General features: G+C 38.7%; 3 protein-coding genes across 10 annotated transcripts; 2 read left to right on the top strand and 1 right to left on the bottom strand.

Moving 5' to 3' along the window:
* Window positions 1–45: 45 nt before the first annotated feature.
* Window positions 46–26,614, top strand: LOC113683751 (ovochymase-2-like; the record flags this gene model as incomplete). The annotated part of the gene is made up of 5 exons (XM_089192481.1): window positions 46–158; window positions 1,505–1,645; window positions 24,841–25,091; window positions 25,381–25,773; window positions 26,082–26,614. Coding segments are annotated over 5 exons (990 nt in total), but the record flags the coding sequence as incomplete, so codon positions are not given.
* LOC149035221 (52 kDa repressor of the inhibitor of the protein kinase-like) lies at window positions 4,993–7,793 on the bottom strand. 5 transcript variants are annotated; one of them, XM_089192527.1, is made up of 4 exons: window positions 7,526–7,793; window positions 6,375–6,863; window positions 5,627–5,656; window positions 4,993–5,351 (listed from the first exon to the last, which is right to left on the bottom strand). In XM_089192527.1, exons 1-4 carry the CDS (start codon window positions 7,653–7,655, stop codon window positions 5,281–5,283), a joined length of 720 nt encoding a protein of 239 aa, XP_089048653.1. In that variant the 5' UTR covers window positions 7,656–7,793; the 3' UTR covers window positions 4,993–5,280. The 5 variants fall into 5 exon arrangements, with proteins under 5 accessions (XP_089048653.1, XP_089048654.1, XP_089048651.1 ...); XM_089192528.1 differs by having other exon boundaries at window positions 4,993–5,523; window positions 7,526–7,789; XM_089192525.1 differs by having other exon boundaries at window positions 4,993–5,523; window positions 5,763–6,863; window positions 7,526–7,779.
* LOC113683739 (ovochymase-2-like) lies at window positions 10,206–19,730 on the top strand. 4 transcript variants are annotated; one of them, XM_089192531.1, is made up of 8 exons: window positions 10,206–10,520; window positions 12,511–12,611; window positions 13,357–13,432; window positions 14,584–14,622; window positions 16,490–16,634; window positions 17,267–17,526; window positions 18,365–18,757; window positions 19,048–19,730. In XM_089192531.1, the coding sequence occupies exons 3-8, from the start codon at window positions 13,384–13,386 to the stop codon at window positions 19,137–19,139; spliced, it is 978 nt and encodes a 325-aa protein (XP_089048657.1). In that variant the 5' UTR covers window positions 10,206–10,520; window positions 12,511–12,611; window positions 13,357–13,383; the 3' UTR covers window positions 19,140–19,730. The 4 variants fall into 4 exon arrangements, with proteins under 4 accessions (XP_089048657.1, XP_089048656.1, XP_089048658.1 ...); XM_089192532.1 differs by lacking the exon at window positions 10,206–10,520 and adding an exon at window positions 10,586–11,391; XM_089192530.1 differs by lacking the exon at window positions 12,511–12,611 and having other exon boundaries at window positions 10,207–10,520.
* Window positions 26,615–26,964: the final 350 nt, after the last annotated feature.

The following is a 26,964-nucleotide window of genomic DNA, read 5'->3' as shown; positions in this document are numbered from 1 at the left end:
CCATTATTTTCTTTTGCTTCTCTCCTATGTTGTTGCTGAGCATAAAAACGTACAGATGGAGAGCAGTCCATCTCTTACCTTCTCCAATTCAGTTTAGTAACTTATGAATTTTTTTTCAGTTTTAACATCATTCTTCAACAAAGGACACTGCGATTCAAGTGAGTTTCTACGACAACAAAAACATAAATTGCTGTATAATTTACTCATTCAGAATAAATCTATTTGGCTGATTACATAATTAATAGATTTCAGGACTTAGGTATTCCATTTGAAAAGGGAAATCGCTTGCAGGTGTACATTCTCATCGACATGTAGATTTGAAAAATCATGTCTGGAATTCTATGCTCGCTAGGCAGACAATGCACACGTTTACGTTTTCGTCTGTGCGCCTACAACTTCAAAAAGTAATTGAGGCCGCATCTACTTTGCTTGACAGACATAAGTAAATTTAACTTTGGAAACGCCACCAAAACAGAATCGTTTAGACTGATAGCACTTCAAGGTTTGACACTTCTAAAAATGATGCAGCCAAAGTTTTTAAAGTACAGTGAAATATTTTTTAGAAAATGGAGCACATCGTCGGTCAGAAAATGGGCCTTAAAGGGTAATTGTCCTGATTTCATCGAGCTGTTAAAAATATTCAAAGTAATTTATCTTCTCCATCAAAAAGTCAAAATTGTGTAATTTAGTATTATCAACTGAGTTGATAACGTAAATTGGCCGCCGCAAAGAGTTTAGAAGCTGACGTTTCGAGCGTGAGCCCTTCGTCTATCGCTCTGACGAAGGGCTAATACTCGATACGTCAGCTTTAAAACTCTCTACGGTGGCCAATTTACGTTATTAACTCAGTTGATAATACCACATTACCCTGTTACTCTCTTCCACTGACGCAGCACCACAGTTTCTATAGAAACTTACGTCCTTTGTTAATTAATCAACAATTATATTCGGGACACAGAGGGAATCATGAAATTGAAGCTGAAAATATATGAGACAAGCGCTTTACTACTTTTCTCTTTACTAAATGGCATATTATGTGTGTTATTTGTCCTGTTTCCGTGCTTCTACATTTCCTTTTTCGGTTTCCTATTCCTTACCCAATATACAATGCCCTGACTTGTGCTCGAAATGCGGCTTGTCGTGCAGTCTGAATGTAATTTCACGTATGGAGGTATGGACAGATGGGACGGACTACTTGGTCATGACTTCAAAACCCGAATTTTATTCGCTTGATAAGCAACCAGATTTTACTTAGATATAAAGCTCCGCTGAGGGAATTCAGTGCGCTCCCGCTCTATTTCGCATCAGCGACGAGTCAGTAAGGGCTAAGATTTAAATGTATCAGTGATGAAAACAATCTACCTCTCGGGGAAGTTAGCAACTTCCAACTCCACTAAAGAGTTCGAGTGACTCCCTCGTATCAGGATAATCTCCCCATGGGTTCTCTCAATTTTGAATGAGATATGAAGTCAACATTTAAACTAACTTTTTGTCTTCATAACAGTTTGTCCCAATGGCATAACATCACAGCATCCAGTGGTGAGCTTGAATATCCTGAGTCAGGTACTTATGGTAAGAATGAGACCAAATGTTGGCGCATTACGGTTCCCGACACTTATTATCGCATTCGATATGGTTTTTCCAGGTACGTTTTCCATGTATAACACTCGTCAGTAACATGTAAACCTCTGAGGCTCACACTTCATTTCCATGTCATTTGATGCTGCCGTCAATCATCATGTTAATGGACATCTAAAAGCAGAGACAAACAAAATCACAAATTCATTTCATAACAACTCAGAAAATTACCTTTAAACCCTCTGAAATATGGTGCTAGTTCCCGAGAGGATATAAATATGCATGATCACCGGCGGGATTAAGCGAATTTTTTAGATGGCGCATCTCCAACCTCGTAGCTTGCATGCTCTTAAAAAGAGCGAGAGCAGTGTCAACCATCTCGACGAAAGAATATTTGAAAAATGCTCGAGCCACTTCATTTTTTTTTGAAAGCTGCATGGCCAACGTGGGTTTCTTTCCTTTTGATTACGATACCAAATCAGAAAAAGAGGACGAGAATAAAAAAAATATTTAGTGGGTAAAAATGCAAATGATTGAATCGTAACTCTTCACGTAACTGGCGCAATTATCAGACTGCTTTTCGTATTTTATTTGGATGTTATGATAATCATCACCAAAATAGATATAACTATATACTTTTATCACACTCATTTGGAAATCAGTGGAGATCCATACAAACTACTTGGCTCTCACTGATGCGATGAAATCATGAATTGCACCCTTTTTTCTCTTAATTGTGTCTTTTTCCCAGCCAATGAGAAAGCTTTACTGAAAGACAACCAATCAGATTTCAAGGCTTCTTTATAAAGTTACCAATCAAATTTCTGGAAACTTTTTACGAGTTAGCTCAGAACTGGATCAATAAAATTTTTGTGCAGACTATCTAAAAAAATTCTGTATTTGAGCGACTGAATTTTGCGTTTTGAAAATGGGTGTTATAGAGTGGTAACTGAACTCTGTGTGGTGAAATTTTTGTCTGAAATCATAGTTGTGACTTCAAATGAAACTCGCGCTGCGCGCCCGTGCGATTTTGGAATCACGCGTATGATTTCAGACCAAATTGCTCTTTATTTATCTCAATTATATCAGTAATCAATCAATCCCGTATCGGGACTTTTAAGGCCCGACACGATCAGACTAGGAATAAAAACACTGTTAATATATTCAAAGTAATTATCTTCTCCAGTAGATAATCTTCACTTTGTCCTTAAGGTTGGTAAGAACTGAAAACCAGTTATATCGGCTTGTGATATTTTTCCCAAGATTGATATAAAAAGGTGCTCTGATTGTAAGTGCGACTATCTTCAAAGAGGAACGTCCTACAGCTATTTGAACCAGCGGTTTAAAGCATGTGGAAGATATAGCTACAATTATTTACAGGGATATATCGTCAATGTCGACTGGACAACTGGCGGCAGTTTGGCTGGACCGACGGTCTATCTTCGCTTCGTGTCGGATGATACTGTACACTACACAGGATTTAAGTTGAACTTCATAGCCATGTCTAGGACAGGTGGGTAATAACTATACAAAGAGGGTCTTAATGAGGTAATGGCTTTTACAGCCAACAGTTAAAAATTTTATCAGCCATGGAGTCTTAGTCCAGTGGCTGAGGTGTAACAGGTCACAAGCCCGAGTACCAATCCTGCAAACTAACCACAGGGTGTTCACCCACAAGCTTAGGGTATAAGCCTGTCAATCAGTGTTGCTAGACACGAGCTTATTTTCATTCAAATCAAAGCAGACGTATTCACTTGATAACTTTTAATTTTTCATGTGGTAAGACTACTTTCATTTTGCAGAGGGTGACATAAACTATCTGAATGCAGAGCGAAGATAAAACGATTGAGTTTGGCACACCAAAAGTCGAAATTGAGAACTACCCCTCAAATTACGCAGAACAGTGGATTTTAATCGTCCCTGAGGGCCGGAAAGTCCAGATAAACTTCGACATATTTGAACTGGAAGACAGCGAGGATTGCAAAAACGACTACGTTGAGTTCCGTGAAGCATCCATCATGGTTGGTGATCCTAAGAGAATATATGGCCATTTTGGTCCAATCCTGACAGGACGCCTGTGTGGAAATGCAAAGCCAAACTCGATACTGAGCCAAGGGAATATGGTTTGGGTTCAGTTCGTGAGTGATAGAAACTCTACCACAGTGCACAAGGGATTCAAAGCTTCTTTTAAAGCAGGTGTGTTACAACAATCAGGCGTGTTAGGTTTGTCTTTCGTAACGCGGCAAGTAAGTTCTTTTATATCTTTCTCCTTTGGAAAGTAGAGCTCATTCAATTCTTAGTACATAATCTCAGTGTTTTATGACTTGACATGATCGCCGCAGGACAATGTTTGAGTTTTTCTGTTTGTTTGCTTTTTAATTTTGTCTTTGTTTTTTTTTTTAGAGACAGCAAACTTTTTTCCTCTCTTGTCAACTAACCATAAAAAGGAATGATTTGTATGTAGTCTTTACATCAATCTTTCAATCTTTCTCATTTTTTCAGTACAGGGAAGCGGATTGCCTGTAAGCCGTCCAATGGTGCTTCTTTTTCTCTCAGCTTTGATCGTGCATGTGTCAAAGAACAACTTGTTGTAGTCCTGTCAAGTGTATCCAGGAGATGTCTTTTGTTCGCTGAAGTTTTGAATTATATGCATTTTGGTAAACTCTGATTGTCGACTTAAAATTTTCAATATCAAGGATTTTGAGTGTAGTTTTGTCCCGCTTTTGTCCCAATCTTTCTTTTAGATCGTTTTTATCTCTCATCGGATCGAATTTATCTGTGCGTTGTGTTTTTTTTTTTTTTCATCTGCATAAATTTAGTACAATAAAAACAAAATTTAAACGGTTTGAAGGCCCTTAGACTTAAGAAAGCTTGAACAACATTATGTGCATCTTTGAAATAATTTAGTAGATAAGTATTATTGGCCAAGCGTGAGGAGAAGATGGCAGGATATTGTCACAGTTTTTTTTCTCTCTTTTTTGCATGTACTCTCCAAAAATAAAGGACTCAAACGTGAATGTAAACAAAGTTGAGTTGAAATAGGATCTCCCGGTGAAGCTGTTTGTTGCGCAAAAGCCGCTAGGGAGTTCACGTCTATTCGCGCGCGTTTTAAAATTTCGACTTAAAAAAAAAAAAAAAAAATTCGGCCAACTCGCAAGGGTTTAGAATCAACCTAACATCGCAGTAGTTTTCAGAGTTTGAACGAAGCCCAGTCGTAAATACCATTTGTCAAGCCACCAGTCAGGGGTGGATCCAGGATTTTGAGTGAGTAGTTTCCACCCGAGGACCCACTCCTGCTAGGGGGGTTCGGGGGCATGCCCCCCCGAGAAAATTTGAAATTTGGAGCTCTCTAAAGGCCATTTCATGCATTTTTAGGAAATTTAATTGCCCCCAAAAGACTAAAAAAGCATGTAATCAAAAAGGCAAAAAACATTTATTTTTCTTGAAAGTACTACAGGAAACACTCTGATCTACAAATATTCCACCTTTAGCTACTGTGCAAACCAGTGTATATAGTGTTTTCAGGAAGGCCAAGTCATCACCAAGACTTTTCACACTGGAAAACATCACCTCCCAGTCAGGAAAATCAAGATGTGGAGAAAAAAAAACGAACCAAGTGTTAGTGTTTTTGATAACAAAAGAAAAACAAGCACAATTGATGATATAGTTCAAAGATTGATAATAAAAATCTACTTGCCTTTTTCATCCTTGGGACCACAGGCTTACCATCCATAAAGCCCTTCTCTCTCTCAAATTTCTTCTGTGTTGTGCTCCTATAATGAATGAAATGAATGAAAGCCAGGCTCAATAAATCCAAATGTTTAGCAACACTAAAAACAACATTTCCTGAGCTGGCTTTTATTCATTTCATTTATAGGAGCACAACACAGAAAAGAATTTGAGAGAGAGAGAAGGGCTTTATGGATGGTTAGCCTGTGTTGGGAGCTGGAATTCAAAAAATAAAACAGTTATTAGAAAAATATAAATTATAAGAATCATAAAATGATATACAAATTGAAGTAAAATGATAATTTGAAATAATACTAGCCTTTCTTCATCCTTGGGAATTGCTGTGAAGCTGGTTGAGTTCAGTGAAAATGTTTGTTAATCATTAAGCTTAACATGAAAACCCAATGTCAATGTCAATGGAAAATCATCACAAGTAAAAAAAAATAGAAAATAACCTTGAAATGAGTTGAAAAAAGTTATACAGGCACCAGTTTGAGCTTCTGTACTGTTCTCCATCAGTTTAAGGATTATGAGACTTAAAGGCCATAACCCAGACAGAACATAACTCACAAGTACTCTAGAAACAGCTGGTGCAAAAAATTATTACAAAATGTTTGCCATTCTCATTCTCCTAGGATGTAACTCAGCAAATAAATCTATTATACATTCAAGGTCAAAATCCATGTCTCTGTGGGCATGCATCAGTGCCAATCCATTCAGTCTGTCCTGGGTCATTGTATTTCTCAAATAGTTCTTAAGATTCCGAAGGAATGATATGGATCTCTCACAAGATGCAGATGAAATTGGAATTGTGATCAGGACTTTCAGCATGGAATAGATGTTGACATATGCATCTTTGTCAATATCCTTCAGTGTAGCCTCCAAACTGTCAGGAATAATATCTCCTCTGTTATCCCTCCCCTTCCACAATCTCTCCCATAACAAAAGCTCTGCCTGTAATCCTGCATAATTTGGTATGTCCTGTCTGTAATGGTTACAAAATTCCAAAACATTGGCCTTCCAGGCAGGGTCAGTAGCTAGTAAAACAGAGGGAATAATCGAAATACCTTTATAGCAAACAAATACATCATCCTGGAATCTGGTGTTGAGCTGCTGGAGTACATGGTCAAGAAAAACTCTAGTGAGATTGATCTTGAAATATCCCTCAGGAGTTGCAGCAGGAGCATTATTTCTATGCATTTGTCTCTGGGCTATCCTTGGCATTTCTGGCTGGACTGCTACTTGTCTTGCAATGGTCACTGCTTCCTGGTAGAGATTATGATGTCTGTTATCAATGTCAGTGCTCATGTCTTTAAGGACTGATTTCAAAAGAGCAAGTTCATCTTTAGCTTTTAGAAGATCCATTGCTTTTTGTTGCAGCTTCACTGTGAGTGGTCTAGTTAATCCCAAAATATGTCTGACAATAACAAGAGAAACAATAAAGGAAAAGTTGATTGCATTAATTAAGGACTGAGCATCATGTCTGCTTGTTGGATTCCAGGTTGAGTCTCCAGGGCTGTTTCTGTTAAGTGAGATGTCTTCAAGTGTAGCTGTGACTGGGTAGAGAAGTTACTATTTCTTATTTCCTGTGATAGATCATTCAAAATGTGAGCACCAACAGTTTCTATCATTTCATTCTGAATGGTCTTTGAAATGTATGTGGCATTTCTGGGTGCAGTGTCCAGGTGTTGCTGCAGTGTTTGGTCACCACTGTCTACCCGGAATTCTAGCAATGCCTGGAAATTACCGGTTAGGGCAGCATTAGTGGGATCATCATCTCTCCGCCCCCTGAGTGGGATGTTGTTTTTCCCACAGAAAATAATAGTTTTGAAAAGGGACTTTAGAATCTCCCGATTTCTCGCGATTTGCTGTTGAACTATGTTATTTAACTGCTGGTCAATTGGGACAGCTCCTCTTTGCATCATTCTCTTGAAATCATTCATAGCAGTCATAGAAAAATTGTGAATTTCACAATTTCCTAGCGAGTGTTTGGTTAAGCGAGAAGCGGCCGAAGTCCAATTTGTGAGAGGAGACTTCAATAATTTGTCTAACTTATTAGCGTTTCGCCCACACTGAACTCCGAAACAAACACAAGCTAAACAAAATGCTCCATCGAAATATTTGGAGTAAGCTAGCCATGGAAATCTTTTCAGCCAGCCCGAGACAAACTTACGAGATTTTCCATTTTCCATTGACACGGGGAAATCAAAAAGCTCACCTGGTTTCCACACGTTTTCGACGAACTCCAGCTTCTGATGCGGCGAGTAGTTGTGGATCTCGTCGAAAACTAGGCCAATGTCGAAGGGAGAACAATCCTCCCTCCGACAAACAGGATCTCCGCGAGTCATAACACTAGTATTTTTTAAACGTTTAACAGTAAATTCCGTCGTTAACCCCTGAGCAAGTTCAAAAGTACTTGTATTGTAGGAGCAACGAAAGAGACCCGCTGCGGGAGGAACTGCCCTTTTTATACTTTGTCAGTAGTTTCCAAGGTAGTTTCCAAACACAACAAGCCAATCAGAAGAGTGTTTTGAGTGAGTTCCGATGACGAAATCTTTGCTAGCCAATCGTGAGGGGTTTTGACTGTGTTCCGCCTGTTATTGTCACCAAATAACAAGGACTTACACCCACCAGTTGCGTAAAGATTGGCTCCACGAACATTTTCCGACGGCTTCCGACGGTTTCCGAGGTGTAATCGAAGCTCGAAAGGCCAGCGCGTGATCCGGAGCGCTCCCGAACGCCTCATGACCGCAATTATAACGAAATTAGTCATTCTAAACGTATTTTCTTTAATAAATAACTGTAAAACAGGAAGATGGTTTATTTCTGGAAGATGTTTAGTGATTTCCACAAAAGTATCAGTAGTTTCCAAAGGGAAATTAGAGTGTTTTCCAAAAGTACTTTTATCAACATTTAACTAGGTCGGAAAAAATTTGAGTGAGTTCCGGAAATCAGGTAAACTACCCTGGATCCACCCCTGCACCAGCATCAGAAGTATTGGGAATATGTTTTAATCCCGATTTTTTTTTAGCTCAGCCATTCATTTTGTCACGAAGAATCTCCTCAATCAAAACATAATGGATTAAATGTGGAAATGATTCGTTAAAAATAATTAATGAATGATTTGATTATAACAGAAGAATTATATAAACTCAAAGCCATATAATGTCAAAGTCTGACAATTTTCATTGTGGCCTTTAATCTTAGAAACAAACATAGGAGGTTTCCTATTGAATAGAAATCACCCGCACTAAAAGATTATCTTATCGTCACTAGAAGTCGAGTTATGCTCAGCTGAAAGCTCATTCATTGCTGCCGTTGTGATAGTGGGGTTGGGGAGCGATCCTCTCTCCTAGGATCTCCTTCTACGTTGCACGCTACTGAGAAGGTGAAATATTTACTTCGATTAATGATACCCTCGTTAATTTAAGGGACCTTTAGCAAACTACGAAGGCGGCGGCAATGAAGACGTGGCAAAACAACAGATGTAATGGTCAGAAAAATAGCAAAGGCTGAGCGTTCTAAACCTTTGTACATTTTTTAGCCGTCCTCTTGGAAAACAACGACGTGAAAACTAAAAAAAATTATCGTCTGAGAACGGAATTTGCGACGGCATATTAATAAAATCAATATCTTCCTCGGGCGTTGTCGTCCTGACAGCTGAAGATCTTTGATTATGAAGATCTATGATTATTTTCCTACTGATCTTTTGCGCTTTGGTTGACACTGACGCTACTTGTGCTGGCTTCAATACTTGCATCGGAAGGAGAATTTTTGGTTGAATTTTTTGTATTGTCCACATCACTGCTTCCAGTGTAATCAGACCCAGGTACGAGTTAGAGACATTTATATGAAAGCGGCGCTGTCACGACGGTGCTGTCACGGTATCCCAGCACCCTAAACACTAGTGCGTTCAATTGTTGTGAAGCATCTTGGAAAGAGCGATCAGTCAGCAGTTTCAAGTAAATTTCTTCGCATGTAAACAGTTCAGCCGATCAATTTGAGATACGTGCGGAATGAGGATTTTTGCAATTGTTGGAATTTCGCGTTTAAGAAAATGACCGAAACCTTGTACTTTTCGATTAGTTATGAGTCTGTGAGTAATCATAACTGTCTGACTTGTTTACTATTTGTGTGTGTGTAGGAAATTTTCTACCGCTACAGTGACCTTTGCAATGTCATATAGAAATTTGCAAGTATCATGGCAGCAGTAAATCTCTGGAATATGAAAAACTCTTTGAGTAATAAAGCGACTTAATGTTGTAACTTTATTTATCAAAAATATCCTCTTCATTTTCAGTTTGAAAATTCCTCGTAATGCCGTGCAACACCAAGGGTTAAATGGCTAAAACAGGAATGTTTGTTTTGCCAAAATTTGGAAGCTTCCGAGGTAGGACATCGGTTCCTTTGAAGACTAGCGAAAATTTGGCGATTTGCAAAACTTTGGCAAGTTTTTCAAATACGGGGCTGCATTCATTTTTCGCTACTTTTTAAAAATTTTTTCTTGAACAAAAAATAAAGCTCTGGTGCGACTCGGGCCTAACTGTAGAAATTCTCCCTCCCATTGGTCGAGAACTGTTTTTAATAAGGTTATAGACAATGAAAATGACGTTCCAAGCAATACAACCCTCGCCATGTCAGAGAAAAAATTTATCTCGTACAAACAATTACAAAATTAAAAAAAAATGCAGATGTTCAAAACTTTGAAACGAAACTAGGCGACTGCGCCGCGTGGTTACGTTCATCGTTGACGTCATTTCTATGATCAATAAGGTTATAGACAATAGAAAATTGTGGTTAATATGTTAAAAATCTTTGGATAAGGTCACCGTTATTTTACTAACTACGCAGGCCTTTGTCGTACTCTGCTCAGTGAATTCTGATATTTTACTGTTCTAACCTAAAGAAATTTACTGCGTGGAAGAATGGGAGAATTTAAATTCAACGAAATCATTACATCTGTTAAGGATATCGAACAAAAGAACAGTTTTTTGATTAGATCAATTATCAATTACTTTGTGTGCCTAGTTACGATCGTAGTTACAATGTTTATCTTTTTCCTATCGGTTTGTAATCGGATCTTTTAGCGTCACCACGCACATATAAAAGCTAAGTTAGCGTCCCTTATAAGCCGGAGTTTCGCAAGATTTCGCCTTGAATAGCAGTACCTTCGTTCTTTCGTTCCAAACCTTTGGCACAAGCGGGACCGATATGTAAGTAATTTTGTTAGTTTTATTTCAATGTGTTTGAGTTTAGTTTTTTTTTACCTTGGACGATAGCGCACATATGTTCTGTGTTGTACAATAGGCTAAAGCATCAAGACATCCTAATTTCCCACTGAGCGACAACCTAGTATAAATTTCCCGCTTTCAAATTAAGTTCTTTTGATTTTCATTTCCTTTATGTCTTTTAGCTTATAAATCTTTATGATAATGTCAAAAGCATCGAACAGCTCGCTTATAAATTTAACAGGACGTTCGCAAACCCCGTTCGAAACCGCATACTTCGTGCTCAAATTTCGCAAGGAGTCAAGAGTACTTTCGTTAACCTGGTAGTATTTGAAGTGAATTAGATCCTTTTAGCCAGTTTCATTTTGATAAGCGGGATCTAATAAGTCCTAATAAACCGTACAAAATAGACGGAAGTCCATTCACTTATGAAATAAATAAGAGAAAGAAATACTTGTTTTAGAAACATCTAGAAACAGCACAACCGAGAAATTATGGCCTAAGGGCGATTGTTATGTGGCAAGGATCGAACAGCTCGCTTATAGATTTAACAGGGCTTATCGAAGGTCGTTTCGATCGAAACCAAAAGTCAGTTCGATCGAAGACGACCTTCGATCGAAACAACCTTCGATCGAACTGACTTGCATTCCTGATTGCTCCCAGCTTTCCAAGAACGCTTGCTCACAATGACATGACTGAGATAAATTACTTCCTAGACTTTAGATTTCATGCATATTTTTATTTATTTACTCTGTGCCGGAGTGGAACATTACACGGAAGGACTCGCGTGGTGTGAATCAACCTACGTGAATCAAAGTGTAAATCAACATCCTTCCGGCAGACGCGTCATGTCGAGGTATGACAGTTTATAGTTAAACTTTTGACCTACCCTGCTAGTCTGTCTGTGTTTTCCCTAGTAGACTCCCGTGGGGAACCAAAGTGTCATCATTGAAAATTTACGAACTGGAGCCGACTTAACCCGAGTCTAAGATCGCGTCACCGAACTGAAAAATCCCTAAGGACAGATAACAATAGCTTCATTGTCTTAAAAAATCCGAACCAAAACAATAGGCAAAGTTTGAATACACTAGCGTGTTCAATTGTTGTGAAGCATCTTGGAAAGAGCGATCAGTTAGCAGTTTCAAGTAAATTTCTTCGCATGTAAACAGTCCAGCCGATCAATTTGAGACACGCACGGAATGAGGATTTTTGCAATTGTTGGAATTTCGTGTTTAAGAAAATAACCGAAACCTTGTACTTTTCGAGAAGCTCTGAGTCTTAAATAATCATAAAGGGGTAAGTTTCTAGAGAAACTGTGGTGCTGCGTCGGTGGGAGAGTATAGCAGGTAATTTAGTGTTAACAACTGAGTTGAAAACGTAAATTAGCCACCGTAAAGTCGCTAGACACTTTAATCTTCCTACTCATTCTAAACAGCATATGGTAGTTTGCGGCCTTTCCTTACATCTAGGCAATTCGGAAAGCCGTAAAACACTAGAACAAAAATTTATCTTCCAAATCGGCACCCTTAATCCCCACGGAATCAACGAGCGCTTTTCATTCAACTAATTTATTCCTTTTTTTCTCGTCACCATATTCCCACCAATGGCATACCTCCACTTTCTACATATAAACCCACACACAACCCACAATTCCTCCAATCGCTCTGACGATGGGCTAACGCCTGAAACGTTAGCTTTTTTACCCTTTACGGTGGCTAATTTACGTTTTCAACTCAGTTGTTAACAGTGAATTACCTTAAATAATCATACCTGTCTGACTTGTTTACTATTTGTGCGTGTGTGTGAGAAAATTTCCGATTGCTTCAGTAACCTTTGCAATGTCGTATAGAAGTTTATTAGTTAGGACGAGTATCTTGGCAGCAGTGAATCTCTGGGATATGAAAAATTCTTTGTGTATTAAAGCGACTTGATTTTGTAACTTTTTCTTAATTAAAAATATCCTCTTCTTTTTCAGTTGGAAAATTTCTCGTAATGCCGTGCAATACCAAGAGTTAAATCAATGTTGGAAGCCTCCGAGATAGGGCATCGGTTCCTTTGAAAATTAGCGAAAATTTGGTAATTTGCAAAACTTTGGCAAGTTTTTCAAATACGGGGTCGCACTTATTTTTCGCTACTTTTTAACAATTTTTTTCGTAAAACCAAAAAAACTACGGTGCGACTCGGGCCTAACTGTAGAAATTGTCTCTCCTATTGGTCGACAACTATTGTCAATTTAACAAATAGATTCCAAGTTGCCGTGCGTCTGTTCAGTAATAGATCACAGATGAAGTCAAAATGTGGTAAGAACAAAAAAGTGGCACTGATGTGACACACTTCACTGATGTGAAGACTTTTTTCGAAATCTTCGTTCAGCTAAAATATCGTCTAAATTTTCAAAACTTTCCGCCATTTTAAAATAACAGAGAGCAAAAGTTTTAATGATGACGTCATCTATGCGTCTGTCCTCCAATAGATCATAAGTGAGAACCAATCAGAATGCGTGCATAACTGAGCTTATTATATAAAAGTTTATAGACAATAAAAATGACGTTCGATGTAATACAACCGTCGTCATGTCAGAGAAAAACTTTATCTCGTACAAACAATTGCAAAATTAGAAATATGCAAATATTCTAAACTTTGAAAGGAAACCACTCGACTGCACCGCGTGGTTACGTTCATCGTGGACGTCATTTCTACGATCAATAAGGTTACAGACAAACATATTTATACATATTTGGATAAGGTTACTGTTATTTGACCAATCACGAAGGCATTTGTCGTACTCTGCTCAGTGAATCCTGATATTTTACTGTTACAGACTGAAAGAAATTTACGGAGTGGAAGAATGGGAGTATTCAAATTCAACCAACTCATTACAGCTGCCTCTGTCATTGGTAAATTGTTCATCTTTCATGTATCTAACCATCCTAATTTCTCAGAGAGCGACACGCCTGAATCATTTTTCCCGCTTTCAAGTTAAGTTCTTTTGATTTTGATTTTCCTTTATGTCTTCTAGCCTGTTAATCTTATTGACAATGTGTTAAGGATCTGGCAGCTCGCTTATAGATTTCTGGGCGATGCGCAAACCCCGTTCAAAACCGCATACATCCTGCTCAACTTTAGCAAGGATTCAAGAGTACTTTCGTTAACCTGGTAATATTTGAAGTGAATTACATCTTTTTGGCTTATTTAATTTTGAATTGCTGGGTCTGATAAGTATACAAAATACACGAAGGTCCATTCATGAATGAAATCAATAAGAGAAAGAAATGCTTGTTTTAACGAAAATCCAGAAACAGCGCAGCCGAAACGTAAGTGAGTTTAAGAAAACCACAACGGCAACGGCAACTGGAACCTCAATAAACAACGAGTTTCATGAACACAACAATGGCTGTGCACGTGTGTTATAAATCTTCGTAAATTTCTGTGCGTCCCCTGCAAAACAACAACATGAAATGATCAAACTTCGTGTTGTCTGGAGGACGTGAACGGCGATGGCTAAGTTTTTGAATTTCTATTTCAAATTTAACGCTGTGTTCCATGTTCAGTTTCCTGATAGTTTTTACGGCGAGAAACAAACTAAATGACTTTAGAGTATCGCGCGATTCGTAGGTAAAATATATGTTCATCTTTTAACCAACGTTGTCGACGGCGTCGCTGTCCTCGTTTCTTAAACTCAGGGCGATTGTTTTGCAGAGCCGAGCTTCTCATGCGCTGCACCTGATGAAAATGGTTAAATAATAACTTGCCTTCATTTGGGGAAGGAAATTTTCGTTTCGAATTCATTTCTGTTTCATTTTGTGTTTTATTTCATCTCCAGTTATTATTTCCTCTTAGTTTATTTTTTCTTTTTGGCGGCTAAAACCCTGTCACGTCCTAATCTCTTCCGGACAAGCGAAAATAATGTCCCATTGATCTCTGTTGCTTCTCGCCTGGATTCTTGCTGCATCATATTAAAAAAAAAAGTACAAGTAAAAAACAGTCTATGTGGCCCCCTCCTGGATATTTTTCAGTCTAATGTCTGATGAATGTTTTCTTGTTTCAGTTTTATTACTATTCTTTGAAAGAGGACAAGGCGATTCAAGTAAGTTTGAAACCCGAACTGTTTCGGTATAAAAATGCAAATTCTTTCTAGGTGTATTCGGTTTATAATATTCTTGTTGTTGATTGCAATATCAACGTATAGTTCCTCAACCCCACGAAAGTTTTTAATGATTGTTATTAGTAGCAGAAAGGTATCGACTACAACCTTAATACCTACTCTCAGATCACAAGTTTTTTACACTAATCGCGAGTCCAAACTCGAGTCTAAAGTTCAAGCATGTATACAACTCGACGTCACACTATACTTAATAAGGCCTTCAGCAACTGATAAATTTCAAGGCTTAACTTGTTCCATTTGAAAAGGGAAATTGCCTGCACATGTACTTTCTCACCTACATTTAGATTTGAAAAATCAAGTCTAGAATTCTACGCGTGCTGGGCATACTATGCACACGATCACGTTTTCATCTGTGTACCTACACCTTCAAAGTACTTAAAGCCGCATCTACTTTGCTTGACAGACTCAAGAAAATTTAGCTATGGAAATGCCACCCAAACAGAATTGTTTAGACTGATGGAAATATGTCAAAATTTGGTTTTTTCGTGTGTAGACTGTCTGATGTTTGACCAATTTGACACTTCTAAAAATGATGCTGCCAATGTTTATAAAGTACAGCGAAGTATTTTAAGGAAAAAGAACACATCCTTTTTCAGAAAATTGGTCACACAAGGTAATAACCCTGATTTCAGCGAGCTGTGAGCTAAAAATCCGCCACCCAAAGTTTTCATGACAGTAAATCAAACAATCAGTAAATTGTGTAAATTAGTATTATCAACTGAGTTGATGGCGTAAATTGGCCATCGCGAGATTCTATTGCTTTGACGAAGGGCTAACGCTCGAAAAGTCAACTTTCAAACTCTTTACGGTGGCCAATCTACGTTATAAACTCAGTTGTTAACACTAAGGGACTTGTCAGAAATTAGCAGGGGGGGAGGGGGGGGGGTGGGAATTTTAAATTTGGGTTCGGAAATTAGGTCACCCATCCCTGCAATGGGAGTGAAATTTGCTAACCCTCCCCTTGAGCTTGGCCTAAAATATCATGACCCTCCCCCTCTTGTATAAATGATAAAATCTAGTTCTTGCAATACACTAGGGTGCGTCAGTATTATGAAACCTCAAAATATATTTCTAATCTGTTCTTTGTCATGCTACATACATACATTTTCGATGACAGCATTAAGAGTCCGACTGATCACTCGACTCTCCTATTTCTCCCAATACAAAGTCTTCATCACTAGAACAAGTGGGTAATGCCTCATCCCCTTCATCTACCTCACATTCATCATGATCATCCACCTCTTCCAAATAAAGAACTTCCTTTTTCTTCTGTGGGTGAACCTCTACATGATCACGGGCATATATTTGCATGACCCTCCCCCTTTTAACTGCCCATTTTTCATGACCCCTCCCTTTTCTGAGGCTCAAAAAGTTGTGACCCCCCCCCTCTGTTTCCACCCCCCCTCCCCCCCTGCTAATTTCTGACAAGTCCCTAAATTACCCAGCTATACTCTGTCACCAAAGCAGTACCACAGTCTCTTTCGAAACTTAGCCTTATTCGCTTGATAAGCTATCAGGTAATAATTTCCTTAGATATGAGGCTCCGCTGAGGGAATTAAGTGCGCTTTAGCTCTATTTCGCACCAGTTACGAGTCAATAAGGGTTCGAGTTATTCAGATTTAAATGTATTAGTGATAAGAATAACATACCTCTTGGGGAAGTTAGCAACTTGCCACCCAACTTAAGACTTCGAGTGACTCCCTCGTATCAGGATAATCTCCCATGGGTTCTCTCAATTTGGGTGACAAGTGAAGTCAACATTTAAACTAACTCTTTGTCTTCACAATAGTTTGTCCCAATGGCATGACGAACATCACAGCTTCCAGTGGTGAGCTTATATATCCTGAGTCAGGTAGTTATGGTAAGAATGAGACCAAATGTTGGAGCATTACGGTTCCCGACACTTATGCTGGCATTCTTTATCACTTTTCCAGGTCAGTTTTTCATGTATAATACTCGTCAGTAATATGCAAACTTTGAAGCTGACACTTCATTTCGATTTCATTTCATTATATCCCGAATTGCACCCTTTTTGCTCTTAATCGCATTTTTTCCCCAGCCAATAAGATAGCTTTACTTAAACACAACAACCATCAGATTTCAAGGCTTCTTTCAAGTAACCAATCAAATTTGAGGAAAATGAAAGACAACTTTTGCAACTTTTTATGAACCAGCTCAGTAGTGGATCAATGAAGTATTTGCGCAGACCAAATAAAAAAATCATGTGTTTTAGCGACTGAATTTTGCGTTTTCAAATTTTAATAAGGTGATGATTGAACACTGTGTCGTACAATTTTGGTCTGAAATCATACTTGTACTATGCGCCCGTTCGATTTTGGAATCACTCGTATGATTTCAGACCAAATTGTTCTTTATTCTTTTCAATTATATTAATAATCAATCAATCCTGTAATGGGACTTTTAAGGCTCAACATATTCAGGCAAGGGATAAAAATGTAAATATATTCAAAGTAATTTATCTTCTCCAGTAGATTAAACTTCACTTTGTCCTTAGCGTTGGTAAGAACTGAAAACCAGTTATATCGGTTTGTGATATTTTTTCCAGGGTTGACGTAGAAATGTGCTCTGATTGTAAGTGCGACTATCTTCAAAGAGGAACTACCTACAGCTATTTGCACCGGCAGACTAAATTATGTGGACGATATAGTTACAACTATTTACAAGGATATATCCTCAACGTCGACTGGACAGCTGGATTTTTTACCGGCTCTTTTTCTGGATCGACGGGCTATCTTCGCTTCGTGTCGGATGATACTGTACATTACACAGGATTTAAGTTGACCTTCATAGCCTTTTCCATGCCAGGTGGGTAATAATTATTCAAACAGGGTCTCAATGGGGTGATGGCTTTCACTGCCAACGGTTAAAATTCTAACAGCCCTGGAGTGTTAGCCCAATGGCTGAGGTGTGATAGGGCACAAGCCTGAATACCAATCCTGCAAAACAGAGTGCCACCAAGATGAATAAGACAAGTCCTTTCCAGTCTCAGAAAAAAACTCCAGTTGACCGAGAGATCCAAAGACCCTACCCTCCTTACCCCGGCTGACCTTTAGACACAGAGCTATTTGCAACCCACACTTGAATGGGCCTGTAACTGAGCTGCATGGAGGTGCTAACTCGACGTTAATTCCCCTGCATTTTCATGGGCTAGGCTGTCTCGAGGGGGGGCGATGTCTTAGCCCACTGACTGAGCAGTTGCCAGGCATAAGCCTGAAGGCCGTCAGGCAAAGCAGTACATTGTAAAAATAAGCTAAGAAGCCCTTTTCAACCCACAGGCAAACTACAATTTGAGGCTGAGGAGTCCAAAACCTACCCTCCCTACCCCTGGGCTTTGGACAGACAACTGCCGCTGACCCATCCCGCGTCCCGCTGCTTGTCTAGACGTTAAGTCCCCCCTCCATTTTCAAAGGCTGGAGCCGGCAGGTAATTGCAACCCCTCCTAAGCCTGCTGCTTTAGACTCTCCACTACCCTCCAACTACAGGGTGTGTCACCCACAAGCTTAGCTGTGACAGGGTATGACCCTGACAATAAATGTTCTTACACACGGGAATATTTTTTCAAATTAAAGCAGGCGTATTCTCTTCGTAACTTTAAGGATTTCGTTAATTTTTTCATGTGGTAACAGACTATATTCACTTGCAGTGGGTGAAACAAACTATCTGAATGCAACCGAAGGTGAAACTATTGATTTTGGCTCACCAAAAGTCGACGTTGAGAACTACCCCTCAAATTACGCAGAACAGTGGATTTTAATCGTCCCTGAGGGAATGCAGGTGCAGATAGACTTCGACATATTTGAACTGGAAGACAGTGAGGATTGCAAAAACGATTATGTTGAGTTCCGTGAAGCATCCATCATGGTTGGTCATCCTAAAGCAATCTCTGGCGCTTACGGTCCAATCCTGACAGGACGCCTGTGTGGAAATGCAAAGCCAAAATCGATACTGAGTCAAGGGAACATGGTTTGGGTTCAGTTCCTGAGTGACAGAAACTCCACTTCCGTAAACAAGGGATTCAAAGCTTCTTTTAAAGCAGGTGTGTTTTATTGACCTCTGTCTTTAGTAACGCGGCACGTGAGTTCTTTTACATCTTTTCCTTTGGAAAGTAGAGCTCATTCAGCTCATAGTGAATAATCTCAGTTTTTTATGACTTGACGTACAAAGTCGCCGCAGGACAATGTTTGAGTTTTTCTGTTTTGAATTTTGTTTGTTTTTTTTTTTTTAGAGACAGCAAGCGTTATTCCTTTATCTAGTCAAATAACCATAAAAAGGAATGATTTGTATATTGTCTCGGCATCTATCTTTCTATCTTTCTCATCTTTTCAGAACAGGGAAGCGGATTGCCTGTTAGCCGTCCAATGATGCTTCTTCATTTCTCAGCTTTGATCATGCATGTGTCAAAGAACAACTTGTTCTAGTCCTGTCAAGTGTATCCGGGAGATGTCTCCAGATCGCTGAAGTTTTGAATCATATGCATTTAGCTTAACTGTGATTGTGGACTGAAAAGTCTTAATATCAAGGATTTGAGTGTGAAGTTTTGTCCCGTGAATCTTTCTTTTAGGTCATTTTTAGCTCTCAGAGGATCGAGTTTATCTGTGTGTTGTGGTTTTTGTTTTCGTGTTAAAAGTTGTTCAGTTTACTTTTAGAGCTAAATCGGTTTCATTTGTACGCAAAAATTTAGTACAAGAAAAACAAAATTTAACCGGTTTGAAAGCCCTTAGACTTAGTAAAGCTTGAACAACATTATATGCATCTTTGAAATAACTTAGTATCTACGCGTTATTGGCCAAGCGTGAGGATGAGATGGCAGGACATTGTTTTTTTTCTTTTTTTCTCATTGATTGGGACGAAGTCAAGGTGCATAAAAACGCAAAAACAAACGTGGCTAACATCCAGCCATCTTGACCCAACAAGCCTAATAAATCAAGGACTTAGGAAACATATTACTTTGTGTTCTAATTGTGATATTTTTAGGTTTCTGTAGCACAATAAAAGGTTTATGAAAGTGGCTCATGTTCTCTTTGTTCTGACAGTCATCTGCGGCTTTTTAAGACTCCATTGTTGACATTGTCCTAAAATTCCAAACATTGTAAATCCTCGAAGCAATTTTTTCTCGCGCGGCAATCCCGATTAGACAAGATGGGTCGATATTGCTCGCCCGGTTTGTCAATTAGAACAAAGGGTTCGCTTCCTCTTTTCCACGAGCACTGCTTACCAGCGCGCGTGCACAACCCCCCCCCCCCCACTTCATTCCCGCACTTAAAAAGAAAAAAAAAGAACATTATAAGCATAGGATATTTTTGGTAGTTTTCTAATAATGCGCACCCTTCTTTTGTATGCAAGTAATTTTTTTAACGAGATTACCCAAGAATCAAAGTATTCGAACGACTTTTTGGAACTTCCCTTGAATTTCTCCTTGAATCACTGCTTCGGAAAGTACAAAACTGTAATGACCAGTTATTTATAGCTAAGAGGGTGGGGGGGGGGGGGGGGGGGCGGCGGTACGGGGGGAGGGTTACCAGTGGAGGGTTTCCTTCTTGTATGTCTGAATCTGTGCATTCGAAACTATTTGTACCCAGTTCCCTCAGGATATCCAACTGCATATGAAGAATTACTGTAAGCGGAAGAATTCTTCGAATAAGCGCTACACCAGAACAGGGCGTGGGTAATAACTGAACAAATGCAAACGCTTTATTCTGTTTATGGTATGTTTCATTATTTTAGATTCTGGTGGAAACCTCTGTTAGCCACGCCTAAAAACTTCTGGTAAAGACAAATTTGATGCAGACTGAAACGTGAAGATATTTATTCCAATCTGTTTGAAGTTTTTGCATTTTATGTCACGGCATCAGTACTTGACTGTAAAAAGATCGTATAAAAGTAAACTGACGTACACCTTACACATTTACGCTTCACTTGCGTAAGTCATATGTTAAATCATGCTAAGGACAACATTATTTGTTACATTTAAAACATCCTGTTTGACAGTCGAATCATCGAAAACAACAACTCCAAGGAAAACAACAACTCTAAGCTCCATTGATCCCAGCGCTGGGGACCTGACTGCGGGAAGCAGTTTCTTCGTTTGTTTTCTGTTAGCTGTGGTTGTCATCATGATCTAAAACGAGAAAGAAGACGTCGAAAAGCAAGCAGACAATCGCGATCAATCAGACAATCAATTTGCGGATCCGAGAACTAGTAGTGATAACTCTAAAAAGTAGAAAGTAACTATTGAAATAGAATTTGGAGCGGTATCAATAGAAGTGCCTTGAACTCTAAAGAGACTTTTTGAGTTTTGAAAAATGTGACCCTTTTTTGAGCCTACAGCTCAGCTACAGGGTCCGGGAGCTTTCTTTTAGAAAGAGGTAGCAAAATGTGTCTAGTTTTAAAAAATACGACAATTCTGTTCATGCACGGTGAAAAGAGGGTCCTTAACCCTTTGTATACCAAGGGGGGTGGTATTTAAATCTCCCCGTTCAAAACGTCCAAATCACAAAAAGCCTCAAAATTCGCCCAAAAACAAGCTCGATGGAAGAAATCCTCGAAAAAACTAATTAACGACTTTATGTAATTTACATTGAAATGTAGTATTAGTTTCCAGCCCCTCAAAGTGCTCTTTTCAGGCCGCCCGAATGGGGTCTGTATTTAAGTGGCCATATATGGCCACTTGGTACGCAAAGGGTTAAAAAAAAAAAAAAATGGTGAGTTCTAAATTCCATTTCCTCGCCCAGACTATGCTCATATTAAACTTTTTTTTACTGATCCCAGCCCCATTCTTTTATTTTGTTTCGATTTACAATCCCAGTAGTCCAAAGGTCATTCATAGACAACTCTTATGTTCCATATTGCAGGTTCAGGTCTCCCTATTTCAAAATACGGCCTTTAAAATAGTCTTTGTATTTCAGGGCTGTCGTATGGAATCTAGCATAAACGTCTCTGAATCTTGTCTACGTAGCTTGGCTAATGTGTTGATTTCCTGAGAAGGTAAAAAAAAAAAAAAAACAAATAAGGTTTTTTACGAATGTCTTGCAGAAGTCAGGAATGAAATTCAAAATTGTTTTTTCAATTAGAATTAAAATTTTCAGTTCGTAAGCTTAAGGTGCATGAGGTTCCTCTCAGAAATTTTTCTATTTTTTTTTTAGTAAAAAAAGGAACTTGTTTTAAACTTGTAACTCCATTAAAAATAGAGAAACAAATGCATAGACAAGTAATAAAAGAAAGAAGTAATTGCATGTGAGCATTATTTTTACTTCGTACATTGAACTTACTATGAGGGTCTTTTATTTTGGGTTTATTATCCAGATTGCAAACGTACACTAAAGCCCGGTCGTTAGAGATATAACAAGGTGTCAAGGTTCGTCTTGGTAACTGGAATGAATTCTTGATACAGCGCGTAGACCTTCCCGGAAGTCATCAAAGGGGGTCGGGTTCCGTGCGCCTTTCGTGTAGTAACTCAAACCCAATGCCCCTCCTTATATATCAGCGGGCTCAAGATCCTAAGGCGAGAAGGACCGACAGATGGAGCATATAACACAGGCAGAGATTTACGTCGCGAAGATTCTTCGGATTTGCGCGTGATTGCATACCTGAATGTTAAGAGCTTGAACAAAATCTCCTTACAAAGGAAATTAGGGCGGAGGGGGGGACCTTGATGATGTGTACTGTTTGTTGCCTGACTTTATTAGAGTCCATTTGTTGAACAATAACCTCCATTGGTGAACTTTGCTGGTTGAATCTCAACTTTAGTTCACCTCCTCGAAAATTAACCGTTAAATGTTGTAAATCATAGGCATTGAGCTCGTTTTTGTTCATTTGTAAGATTATCGTGAAAATTCTTGTGTTCATTTCCAGTCAAGAGATGTTTAATCTTCCAAGGACAGTCTACCACATGCTCAGTCACTAAAATTTTCTTCCCAAGTTTGTTCGAGAAGACTTTTTCGCTTATGTTCATAGCAAACAACTTAACGAAACCTTGCCAGTGTAATTACGGATTTCTTACATTAGATATCTGTAGTCGGAGAAGTGTTCTCTGCTCCTGCGTAATGTTCCATGTTTTTTCAACCTTGCAAGACGGTGTTTAGCATGGCAGGGAATCAGTTCGTAATTCTGATAATATTAAGTACATTTTTTTGCTCATCTTATTTTAATAAGCTGGACATAATAAACTGAATCCAATGCGTGAAAGTTCGTCGTCTGATGACATCAACGTGAGAAAGGAACGCTTGATTTTGAAACATCGAGACACAGTGTGGCCTAGAAATTACGGCTTCGTGGCGATTATTTTGTAGACGCCGACCTTTTTAAGCTCCGCGCCTAATGCAAATGTTTATAAAGAACTGATTTGCCATCAATTGGGTAAAGAACGTTTAGTTTCGGATTTGTTTGTGTTTCAGCTTGGTTTTCATTTCATCTCGTGGTCAAACCCTGTCTCGTCCCAACCCCTTCTCGTCAAGAGAAAACAATGTCCCATTATTTTCTTTTGCTTCTCTCTTATGTTGTTGCTGCGTCATAAAAACGCACAGATGGAGAGCAGTCCATCTCTTACCTTCTCCAATTCAGTCGAGTAACTTATGAATTTTTTTTTCAGTTTTAACATCATTCTTCAACAAAGGACACTGCGATTCAAGTGAGTTTCTACGACAACAAAAACATAAATTGCTGTATAATTTACTCATTCAGAATGAATCTATTTGGCTGATTACATAATTAATAGATTTCAGGACTAAGGTATTCCATTTGAAAAGGGAAATCGCTTGCAGGTGTACCTTCTCATCGACATTTAGATTTTAAAAATCATGTCTGGAATTCTATGCTCGCTAGGCAGACAATGCACACGTTTACGTTTTCGTCTGTGCGCCTACAACTTCAAAAAGTAATTGAGGCCGCATCTACTTTGCTTGACAGACATAAGTAAATTTAACTTTGGAAACGCCACCAAAACAGAATCGTTTAGACTGATAGCACTTCAAGGTTTGACACTTCTAAAAATGATGCAGCCAAAGTTTTTAAAGTACAGTGAAATATTTTTTCGAAAATGGAGCACATCGTCGGTCAGAAAATGGGCCTTAAAGGGTAATTGTCCTGATTTCATCGAGCTGTTAAAAATATTCAAAGTAATTTATCTTCTCCATCAAAAAGTCAAAATTGTGTAATTTAGTATTATCAACTGAGTTGATAACGTAAATTGGCCGCCGCAAAGAGTTTAGAGGCTGACGTTTCGAGCGTTAGCCCTTCGTCTATCGCTCTGACGAAGGGCTAATACTCGATACGTCAGCTTTAAAACTCTCTACGGTGGCCAATTTACGTTATTAACTCAGTTGATAATACCACATTACCCTGTTACTCTCTTCCACCGACGTAGCACCACAGTTTCTATAGAAACTTACGTCCTTTGTTAATTAATCAACAATTATATTCGGGACACAGAGGGAATCATGAAATTGAAGCTGAAAATATATGAGACAAGCGCTTTACTACTTTTCTCTTTACTAAATGGCATATTATGTGTGTTATTTGTCCTGTTTCCGTGCTTCTACATTTCCTTTTTCGGTTTCCTATTCCTTACCCAATATACAATGCCCTGACTTGTGCTCGAAATGCGGCTTGTCGTGCAGTCTGAATGTAATTTCACGTATAGAGGTATGGACAGATGGGACGGACTACTTGGTCATGACTTCAAAACCCAAATTTTATTCGCTTGATAAGCAACCAGATTTTACTTAGATATAAGGCTCCGCTGAGGGAATTCAGTGCGCTCCCGCTCTATTTCGCATCAGCGACGAGTCAGTAAGGGCTAAGATTTAAATGTATCAGTGATGATGGGTAACTGAACTCTGTGTGGTGAAATTTTTGTCAAATGAAACTCGCGCTGCGCGCCCGTGCGATTTTGGAATTACGCGTATGATTTCAGACCAAATTGCTCTTTATTTATCTCAATTATATCAGTAATCACTCAATCCCGTATCGGGACTTTTAAGGCCCGACACGGTCAGACTAGGAATAAAAACACTGTTAATATATTCAAAGTAATTTATCTTCTCCAGTAGATAATCTTCACTTTGTCCTTAAGGTTGGTAAGAACTGAAAACCAGTTATATCAGCTTGTGATATTTTTCCCAGGATTGATATAGAAAGGTGCTCTGATTGTAAGTGCGACTATCTTCAAAGAGGAACTTCCTACAGCTATTTGAACCAGCGGTTTAAAGCATGTGGAAGATATAGCTACAATTATTTACAGGGATATATCGTCAACGTCGACTGGACAACTGGCGGCAGTTTGGCTGGACCGACCGTCTATCTTCGCTTCGTGTCGGATGATACTGTACACTACACAGGATTTAAGTTGAACTTCATAGCCATGTCTAGGACAGGTGGGTAATAACTATACAAAGAGGGTCTTAATGAGGTGATGGCTTTTACAGCCAACAGTTAAAATTTTATCAGCCATGGAGTCTTAGTCCAGTGGCTGAGGTGTAACAGGTCACAAGCCTGACTACCAATCCTGCAAACTAACCACAGGGTGTTCACCCACAAGCTTAGGGTATAAGCCTGTCAATCAGTGTTGCTAGACACGAGCTTATTTTTTTCAAATCAAAGCAGACGTATTCACTTGATAACTTTTAATTTTTCATGTGGTAACAGACTACTTTCATTTTGCAGAGGGTGACATAAACTATCTGAATGCAGGCGAAGATGAAACTATTGAGTTTGGCACACCAAAATTCAAAATTGAGAACTACCCCTCAAATTACGCAGAACAGTGGATTTTAATCGTCCCTGAGGGACGGAAAGTCCAGATAAACTTCGACATATTTGAACTGGAAGACAGCGAGGATTGCAAAAACGACTACGTTGAGTTCCGTGAAGCATCCATCATGGTTGGTGATCCTAAGAGAATATATGGCCATTTTGGTCCAATCCTGACAGGACGCCTGTGTGGAAATGCAAAGCCAAACTCGATACTGAGTCAAGGGAATATGGTTTGGGTTCAGTTCGTGAGTGACAGAAACTCTACCACAGTGCACAAGGGATTCAAAGCTTCTTTTAAAGCAGGTGTGTAACAACAATGAGGTGTGTTAGGTTTGTCTTTCGTAACGCGGCACGTAAGTTCTTTTATATCTTTCTCCTTTGGAAAGTAGAGCTCATTCAATTCTTAGTACATAATCTCAGTGTTTTATGACTTGACATGATCGCCGCAGGACAATGTTTGAGTTTTTTTGTTTGTTTTCTTTTTACTTTTGTCTTTGTTTTTTTTTTTTTAGAGACAGCAAACTTTTTTCCTCTCTTGTCAACTAACCATAAGAAGGAATGATTTGTATGTAGTCTTTACATCAATCTTTCAATCTTTCTCATTTTTTCAGTACAGGGAAGCGGATTGCCTGTAAGCCGTCCAATGGTGCTTCTTTTTCTCTCAGCTTTGATCGTGCATGTGTCAAAGAACAACTTGTTGTAGTCCTGTCAAGTGTATCCAGGAGATGTCTTTTGTTCGCTGAAGTTTTAAATTATATGCATTTTGGTAAACTCTGATTGTCGACTTAAAAATTTCAATATCAAGGATTTTGAGTGTGTAGTTTTGTCCCGCTTTTGTCCCAATCTTTCTTTTAGATCGTTTTTATCTCTCATCGGATCGAATTTATCTGTGCATATTGTTTTTTTGTTTTTTTTTTCATCTGCATAAATTTAGTACAATAAAAACAAAATTTAAACGGTTTGAAAGCCCTTAGACTTAAGAAAGCTTGAACAACATTATGTGCATCTTTGAAATAATTTAGTAGATAAGCGTTATTGGCCAAGCGTGAGGAGAAGATGGCAGGATATTGTCACAGTTTTTTTTCTTTTTTTTTTTTGCATGTACTTTCCAAAAATAAAGGACTCAAACGTGAATGTAAAGAAAGTTGAATTGAAATAGGATCTCCCGGTGAAGCTGTTTGTTGCGCAAAGGCCGCTAGAGAGTTCACGCCTATTCGCGTGCGTTTTAAAATTTCGACTTAAAAAAAAAAAAATTCTGCCAACCCGCAAGGGTTTAGAGTCAACTTAACATCGCAGTAATTTTCAGAGTTTGAACGAAGCCCAGTCGTAAATACCATTTGTCAAGCCACCAGTATCAGAAGTATTGGGAATATGTTTTAATCCCGGTTTTTTTTTTTTAGCTCAGCCATTCATTTTGTCACGAAAAATCTCCTCAATCAAAACATAATGGATTAAATGTGAAAATGATTAGTTAAAAATAATTAATGAATTATT

The sequence above is a fragment of the Pocillopora damicornis genome, chromosome 13 (genome assembly GCF_964200805.1).
Source record: "Pocillopora damicornis chromosome 13, jaPocDami1.2, whole genome shotgun sequence".
NCBI classification, from domain to species: Eukaryota; Metazoa; Cnidaria; class Anthozoa; order Scleractinia; family Pocilloporidae; genus Pocillopora; species Pocillopora damicornis.
The sequence above is the reverse complement of the archived record's forward strand: the minus strand, read 5'-3'. Positions and strand labels throughout refer to the sequence as shown.

Bases quoted from the DNA above. Each gene is read 5' to 3' on its own strand.
- LOC149035221 (XM_089192525.1), bottom strand. From the start codon at position 7,655: ATGACTCGCGGAGATCCTGTTTGTCGGAGGGAGGATTGTTCTCCCTTC. The intron at 6,864-7,525 runs GTGAGCTTTTTG...TTCTCTACCCAG, and splicing joins CGAAAACGTGTGGAAACCAG to TCACAGCTACACTTGAAGAC.
- LOC113683739 (XM_089192531.1), top strand. From the start codon at position 13,384: ATGGGAGTATTCAAATTCAACCAACTCATTACAGCTGCCTCTGTCATT. The intron at 14,623-16,489 runs GTAAGTTTGAAA...TCTTCACAATAG, and splicing joins AAGAGGACAAGGCGATTCAA to TTTGTCCCAATGGCATGACG. The intron at 18,758-19,047 runs GTGTGTTTTATT...TCATCTTTTCAG, and splicing joins CAAAGCTTCTTTTAAAGCAG to AACAGGGAAGCGGATTGCCT.